At 41.5% G+C, this 8,474-nt stretch overlaps 1 protein-coding gene across 1 annotated transcript in view; it reads right to left on the reverse strand.

The window, feature by feature from the left end:
* Nucleotides 1–7,939, reverse strand: part of GDE1 (glycerophosphodiester phosphodiesterase 1) — a 15,799-nt gene extending 7,860 nt beyond the window's left edge. The window contains exons 1-3 of the mRNA XM_061600300.1: nucleotides 7,571–7,939; nucleotides 1,138–1,313; nucleotides 369–468 (exon numbers count right to left, since the gene is read on the reverse strand). Of these exons, the coding sequence (XP_061456284.1) occupies nucleotides 369–468; nucleotides 1,138–1,313; nucleotides 7,571–7,825 (531 nt within the window). The 5' untranslated portion in view covers nucleotides 7,826–7,939. The remainder of the gene's footprint in view (nucleotides 1–368; nucleotides 469–1,137; nucleotides 1,314–7,570) is intronic.
* Between the last annotated feature and the right edge of the window lie 535 nt (nucleotides 7,940–8,474).

The following is an 8,474-nucleotide window of genomic DNA, read 5'->3' on the forward strand; positions in this document are numbered from 1 at the left end:
TTGGTTCATGCATCACATTAAACCATAGTTGAACAAGCTATGGTTTAATGGAGAGGTGGGGAATCTTCTTCAGCTCAGGGGCCACATTCCCTTCTGGACACTAAATGCCAGAGGCACAAGTGGGTAGAACAATGAATGAATTTCATTTTTTACAGTAGGCTAGATTCTACACATGCTGACCCACCTCTTTGTCCTCCATTCAGGCAAGCAAGAGCAGAGTTCAAGGGCACATTCCATCCAGGCAAAAACACTTCAGAGTGTGAAGCACGGCCAGTGAAGGGTGTGGCCTGGGAAGAGTGTCACAAAGGCGGAGAGAGAAGCCTGGAGCTCTCAGACTTGAGATTCCTCATCTCTGGTTTATTGTGCACAAGCAGTGTGCTAATGCGTGCTGCTGAAAAGTTCTTGCTCCACTCCTCCTCTGCTCCCGTGCCACTAGGAAATAAGCCAAAAACTGGCTTGTCAGGATGCCTGTATCCAGCAGAAGCAGGGGAGGAATGGAGCAAAAACTTTTCAGCAGCGTGTACCAATACACAGTCTGTTCACATTAAATCATAGTTTGTTTTCAACTAAGGCTTAATGCGATGTGTGAACCAGGCTACAGAAATATAAGCACACAAATTTCTCATAAAGTTTTCAAGACAAGTACACAGTTTGGTCTGTGGATTGCGACTCACTATAGCAAAGAATGAAAATAGGAAAAAGGACATGTTTTTACCAAAATACTTGAACAGGCCTAGCTTAATAAATCCAGTGGTATTCTGCTGTGTGTGCAGACTCTAAAGCTACATTGTTATAGTTCCTTATTCTGGAATTATTCCACTGAGATCAGATCTGTTTATAAGAACTTTGCTCGTTTTCTCCAAGGTTCTCTCCTTGCACCCCTTTAACTTCACAACATTGTGAGAGGGTGCTTGAAGCCACGTCTCCTCAATCCATCATACATCAAACTGGCTCCACCAGGGCTGCAATTTTATACATGCTTACTTGGGAGTAAGTCCTATTGATTTCTGTGGCATTTATTTCCACACAAACATGCATAGAATCAGGCTGTAGGAGAGCTATGAGAAAATATTTAACTGTATAGAAATAATGTATTTTTGGATGCGAGTGGAGGTGTTCCACAGACCGCTCACTTACCATAATCTATGTTTAGCAGCCGGATTAAATTTTCTAATCTCAGCAAATGTCAAATCACGTAAACTTCCAGACCCATCAGTGGTCCTGTCTACTGTGTCGTCATGCATCAGGATAGGAATGCCATCAGCAGTGAATTCAAGGTCAAGTTCCACCCCTGTAGCGCCATTGTCAGCTGCCTTAATAAACAAATAAAAAACTACTTTAAAGAGGACATCAGACAACAATGCACATTTTGCATCTTAATGTGCATTTTGCAAACATTACATTCAAAATTGGAAAACTGAAACACATCCACCAACTACAACTTGATTTCTGATGGACCTTTCCTCAGCTTTCAGTATCACTGGCCATGGGATCTTTCTGAACCACCTGGCCAGGCTGGGGGATACAATTTTGTGCTGGTTCCTGCCTTACCTAGAGGGCAGTTTTCTGAAGGCGGTGCTCGGGGATTAGTGTTCATCTTCTTGGTCACTGGCCTATGGAATTTCCACAGGGCACCATCTTTCCCTCCATGCTGTTTAACATTTATTTATTAATTACTTTAAAAATATTTGTATATTGCTATTTCATTAAAAACATCAAAGCGGTTATAACATAAAACAACCACCACAATATAGGGTTTTTTTAAAAAAAAAAACACATTAAAAATACAATTAAAACAAAGGTCAGCTGTTGCAAAAAAAGCATGTTCATAATTGCCTGCATAAGCCTGGCGAAAGAGAAAGGTTTCCAGTAGGCGCTTAAAAGTTAAAACAGAAGGTGCCTGCTGAATCTCTGTTGGCAGAGCATTCCAGAGAACTGGGCCAATGACACTGAAGGCTTCATTTTGTGTCATTGTTAAATGAGCCTCACCAACTCAGGGAATGACCAAAGCCCCTCCTGCAGATGATCTCAGTGATTGAGCTGGGATGTTCACTAATAGGCAAAAAACCCTTGCAGTTTAAGAATGTACCTATGACCAAAATATATTTCTAGCAAACTTGAAAAAGCAGGGAAATTGGGCAGCTATAGTGAATGCACCAGGGGAGCAGGAGACCTGACCTCCTCTCTGAGATATTGGACTGCCCTACAAACCTGTAAAAATGCAAACACAATTTGGATTGGCCGTTCACAGTCCAATCCACTGTCTGTGTAGCTTGGAAGAATTTGGTAATGTGTGCCTCTGAACATACGGTGAGTGGTGGCAACACCTGCAATCAGCCCAGATAACAGAAACAAGACATAAGCTATGCTGATCTTGTTTTAGCAGGGAGGAAGCAACAATATTAAGACAGTTGATATCCTTCAGATAGTCACTTTAAATATGTTTGTTTTACTTTGCAATTTTAGTGAAGTTTCCTATAGGAAATCATTTTCTTTTCACTGTTTTGGTGAATATGTGAAGTACAGCAACACTTTGCATAATTTACACTAAAAAATCCTCCAAAAACAATTGTGGATAACGGCACTGACTATTCTGCAGAACAGTCTACAGTGGCCATGAGGAGTGTCTCAGTTTGCACAAGATAAAACAGTGGGAGGTGAAATCTAGCAAATTTCTAGATGTGCTCTACGTTTTTAAATGACCATGTCCGCCCTTCCTTCAGTTGAGTGATTTAAGAATAGCAGGCTGAAAACATGCATCTTGGGCAGACCACGTTTGTTCTTTCCAACAGCTAGATTAATTGCTGAAGTAGCAACATATTGTAATCTGTCTAACTTTATATCAAACTGCAGTTTCAGATTCAACTGTTAATGCATCCAAAATAGAAATAGAATATAACCTCCAGTTTGAAACACAAAAGGCTGTCTTTACTATCATATGACATTGACCAATAAGAAGGCTTTGAAATTAATAAAAAATAAATCTGGCACAGATCTCTAGGATGGATAATGAGAGAAATATACTTTTCCAGCTTAGATTCTATGTAGAAACAGTAGTAACACAGAAAAGAAGCAAAGTAAGAAGAACAGCAACAAACATACAAAAAAGTAATTCTCCATTTTTGGAAATGCAGTCCTGATTGCATGTGTTGCCACCACTCAGAGGCATGTTACTAAATTCTTCCAAGCTACGCCAGAAGTGGATTGGACTGTGAAAGGCCACCCCAAATGGTGTTTGCATTTTGACAAATGTGCAGGGCAGTCCAATATCTCAGAGAGGAGGTCAGGTCTCCTGCTTCCCTGGTGCATTCACTATAGCTGCCCAATTTCCCTGCTTTTTCAAGTTTGCTAGAAATATCTGTTGGTTAAAATACGTTCTTAAACTGCAAAGGTTTTTTGCCTTTTAGTGAATTTCTTTGCTTTTTCATTCGGGAGGTAAGAAATGGGATATTATGCAAGTTTGCTGAGAATGGATTGATCATCTGCATGTTTACTGAGTTCAGTGGGATTTACTCCTGTGCAATCATACTTAGGATAGGTGAAACTGACCATGGGGCAGAAGGAGCAAGGGATAGGGGAGGAAGGGCATATATGTCCTTTTGTTCCATTTTTTGATCTCCCACCCATCCTACTCCTTTGCTTTTGCTTATCTCAAGTACACACTACAAGTTCTGTGCAGTTATGCCTTCTCCTGTATATAACTGAATTTTCATTCAAACTTTGGTAACTTGGAAGGAGAAAAGTCTTCAGATTGTTAGCAAGAAAGAACAAACAATGAGGCAATCTATATCCCCCTCAGAGATGAGGAAAGAAGTCAGTCAGTGATCTGATTTGTAGAACTGATTAGGAAAAAATGGAACAGTAAACAGCCTCTGTCATAATTTCCCCCCTCACTGAGCTTGCTATGGATTGTCTTGGGAAGCAGAAGGTTACTATATTTACCAATAATGATTCACAAATATTTGCACATCATGTCCCTTGTTAGTTTGCTGACTCTGTTTAGGTTTAGATGATCTACATAATCCCTGTGGTTTCTTGATGCTTTAATCATTCCCATTAGTACAGCAAGTGAGGGTTCCTTTGTTTGTCACACATTTAATTGCAACTGCTATCTTCAGAACAGGTTCTAATCCTCAAAGGTTTATTCCAGCATTCTGCACAAGAGTTGGCACTAGAACACTAGTTTTAAATTATGTCTCTTATTCCAGAACTTCATAATCATTTTTAGGCTGCTTAAATCCTGTTAAAGCTCAATCAGATATACTATTTACACTTTAGAACATAAATTTAAAAATGTAACTTGTCCCTCAGATCCACTTCCATACCCAAGGATTGGAAAGTGGTCAATGTAACACTAACTTTTAAAAAGGGACCTGGGGGGATCCTGGAAATTACAGGCTGGTTAGCTTAACATCTGTTCGAGCAAAACTGGCGGAAAATATTGTTAAAGATAAAATAACGAAGAATATAGAAGAACAAGCCTTGCTGAAGCAGAACCAGCATGGCTTCTGCAAAGGCAAATCCTGTCTCACTAGCCTATTAGAGATCTTTGAGAGTGTCAACAAGGATATAGGTGATCCACTTGACATAGTGTACTTGGACTTTCAAAAGGTTTTCAACAAAGTACCTCATCTAAGACTCCCTACTGGGAGGAAGGCCGGGATATAAATGAAATAAATAATAAACAGTCCTCCTGCGGATCAGGAACAGGTTAAGTAACAGTAAGCAGAGAGTAGGAATAAGTAGACAATTCACCCAACGGAGGAACGCAGAAAGTGGAGTCCTCCAAGGATCAGTATTGGGACCTGTGCTTTTTCACTTGTTCATAAATGATCTAGAGTTAGGAGTGAACAGCGAGGTGGCCACGTTTGCTGATGATACTAAATTATTCAGGGTTGTTAAAACAAAAAGGTATTGTGAAGAGCTCCAAAAAACCCTCTCCAAACTGAGTGAACAGGCAGCAAAATGGCAAATACAATTCAATGTAAACAAATGCAAAGTGATGCATGTCGGAGCAAAACATCTTAATTTCACATACAGGCTCATGGGGTCTGAACTGCCAGGGATGAGACCTTCGGGTCATAGCGGATAGCTCAATGAAGATGTTGACCCAGTGTGCGGCAGCTGTGGAAAAGGCAAATTTCTTGCTAGGGATCATTAGGAAAGGAATTGAAAATAAAACTGCCAATATCATGATGCCATTATACAAATATATGGTGTGACAGCATTTGAGGCTTTTTAGTTTAGAGAAAAGGAAACTAAGAGGAAACATGACAGCAGTATATATCATTATGCATGGTATGGAGAAAGTGGATAGAGAAAAGTTTTTCTCCGTCTCATATAATACTAGAACTTGTGGACTTCCAATGAAGCTGAAAGTTGGAAATTTCAGGATAGACAAAAGGAAGCACTTCTTCACACAGAGCATAGCTAAACTATGGAATTCACTCCCACTGGAGGTGGTGATGACCACCAATAGATGGCCTTGAAAGACAGATACGTGGAGGGAAAATGGCTACTAGCCATGATGGCTATGTTCTGCCTCCATGGGAGAAGGCAGTATGCTTCTGAATATCAACTGCTGAAAACCACAGGAAGGGAGAGTGCTCTTGCGCTCAGGTCCAGCTTGCAGGCTTGCCAAAGTCATCTAGCTGGCTACTGTGAGAACAGGATGATGGACTAGATGGGCCATTGGCCTGATCCAGCAGCCTCTTCTTATGTTCTTAAAGTCGCCTAAATGAACTCAGGATAACAACCCATGAGAATCTGCTAGCAGTTGCCATACTCATCAAGCAGGCCATATTCAAACCACGTGAAAGGTTCCAAGATACAATAACCTGACTTATGAACACCTTAAGAATACAAGTTTGCTTGAAACTCTTAACTGTCCTCTCCCCCCCCTCCCCACTTTGCTCGATGAAAAATTCTGTAGAATTTAACATCTTGCCTATTATTGTGTGACATTTTGGTTGGACCTAATATATTGTGTCACTGTATATTTCAGGTGTCTTTTGGTATGTTTGATAATGCCTGAAAGTTTATAGTGCTATGAATTTTCATAGGCACCACACTACTTTATCAGATGTACTGTAAAAGGTGAAGACAAATGAGGTACCTGTGGGCCTTAATTCTAAATTCCCCGCCAAGAGGCAATCCTCTAGGATGGCCAAGTCAATATCTACCCATTGAAGAGAAGGATAGTGTCTGTTACTGCTCTGGGTCAAGAGAAAATCCAACCTGTTTTCTTTTTGCATGCTCCTAACAAGAGATGGACTCAATACTGTGCCCAGTTTTGGTCAGCACAACTCAAGAAGAATAGCGGAGAGCTGGAAAAGGTGCAGAAAAGGGCAACCAAAATGTTCATGAGGCTGGAGCAACTTACCTATGCTGCAACATTTGAGGCTATTTGGTCTAGAAAAAAGAAGAGTAAGGGGGAATATGATACATAACACATTGCATAATATGGAAAAAGTAGACAGCCAGTGTGGCATAGTGGTTAAAGTGTTGGACTATGACCTGGGAGACCAGGGTTTGAATCCCCACACAGCCATGAAGCTCACTGGGTGACCTTGGGCCAGTCACTGCCTCTCAGCCTCAGAGGAAGGCAATGGTAAACCACCTCTGCATAAGTCAGGATTGACTTGAAGGCAGCCCATTTCTATTTTTATTTCAAACTAAATCCTACTAAGAGTAGACCCACTGAAATGAATTAGTCATGCCCATTAATTTCAATGGATCTATGAGTAGAACTTAACTAAAGCCCCAGATTTTAAGTGTTGCATCCATAATTTGGTATTACATTATATCTGCTCAAATATGTTGCAATTTAAGAAGAGCAAGCTTTATCACACCAGGATTTAGTAAATATTGCCCAATCCTGTCTAAATCTATTTTATTCTGCCTTCCTTCTTCCACTCCTAATTTGTATGCTTCGCTTTCACCATAAACGCCTACATATTATGATTTTATTTCCTCACGCATACTTTTTTAAAAATAAAAACTATCAAGAAATTATTTTAGCCTAACCTACCTCACAGGACTGTTGCAAGGATACAATCAGAAGGTGGAGGACCCTGTTTGTATGCCACCTTGAGCTCCTTTGGGAAAAGGTGGGATATAAATATAATAATTATTTGTTTGTTTTTCCCCTCCCGGGCCTTTCCTGCTTTTGTTTTTATTTATTTAACAAAAATTATATACCACTTGAGTGTAGAAAACCTCTAAGTGGTTCGCAAACAAAAAAAACCTTTAAGTTTATCAATAAAAACAAGTCGTTGTAAGCGTTTTTAAAACAATTGAAACAGCATAGACTAAAAAGAGATGAAAACACACCAATGCGTCTTTTTACTCCCAAGGAGTAAATTCATAACTGAATTTGTTTTTTTTTAAGTCAATTTTATTTTTTTATTGTTTAACTTATTTTCTTTTAAAAAAAAAATCTTATATTCTATCTTTTTTTCTGTTTTAAGTTTAAACTTATATCCTCCACCCGCGAAGCCTCTTTGTTCGTTCCCCTCATCCCTAGCTGAGCGGATGGGTCGCCGCTGCTGCCGCCGCCTGCGGAGCTGACCTGTCTGATGGCAGCGAGCGTGTTCTCGGGCGCATCGTGCGCGCCGCCGCGATGGGCGATGCGCGAGGAGTTCCCGCGCGGCTGCACGACGAGCTGGGCTCGCTGAGGGGCGACGGGTTCGAGGCTCAAGAGGCGCAGCACCAAGTAGAGGCCGCCGGTCAGCAGGCAGGAGACCGCCGCACTCCGGGTCAGGGCCAGCGCCGCCACCAGCAAGGCCGAGAAGGCGGCCCCTAGCCCGTCTGGGTAGCAGAACATAGCAGCCGGCCGGCGGTAGAGGGGAGCCGCCCCCCACTCTGAGTGGCAGCAAAAGGACTCTCTGGCGGCCCTCACCTTGGTCTTGATCGCATAATCGCCAGGCGGGGCGCACTGGCTCCCAGCCAATCCGCGCCCAGTTTCACCGTGCTGTCGGCCAATGAAAATCTAAACATTGAGACTGGTCCAGGGCTGATTCGTGCGCTGCGCTTAGCCTGCACCCACTTGGCCGACCTGAACTCGAACCACCCTCTTCCCCTCCGTCTAGCTAACGCTTCCAGGGCAATGCAGTCGAGTACTGTATGTGTTTGTTTCTTTAGCCATTTCAGGGCGATGCAATAGGAGTTTTTGTTTTTCTCCCTTTCTCGTAATACTAGAACCCAGGGTTATTTCATAAAGCTGAATGGTGATAGATTCACAACAGTCGAAGTATTTCACACAGTGCGTAGTTAAACTATAAAATTTGCTTCCATAAGATGTGGTGATGGCTATCAACAGAGCTTTCAAAAGGGATTAGGAGAATAAGGTGGTAATAAAATATTAACAACAATAATAATATATGAACTAGTGACAAACAGTCCTATCACATGCAAAAAAAAATCCTGTGAATTCCACGGAATCACTTCCACGAAAGTATACATAGAACTGCAAC

The sequence above is a fragment of the Rhineura floridana genome, chromosome 17 (assembly GCF_030035675.1).
Source record: "Rhineura floridana isolate rRhiFlo1 chromosome 17, rRhiFlo1.hap2, whole genome shotgun sequence".
In the NCBI taxonomy this organism is placed as follows: domain Eukaryota; kingdom Metazoa; phylum Chordata; class Lepidosauria; order Squamata; family Rhineuridae; genus Rhineura; species Rhineura floridana.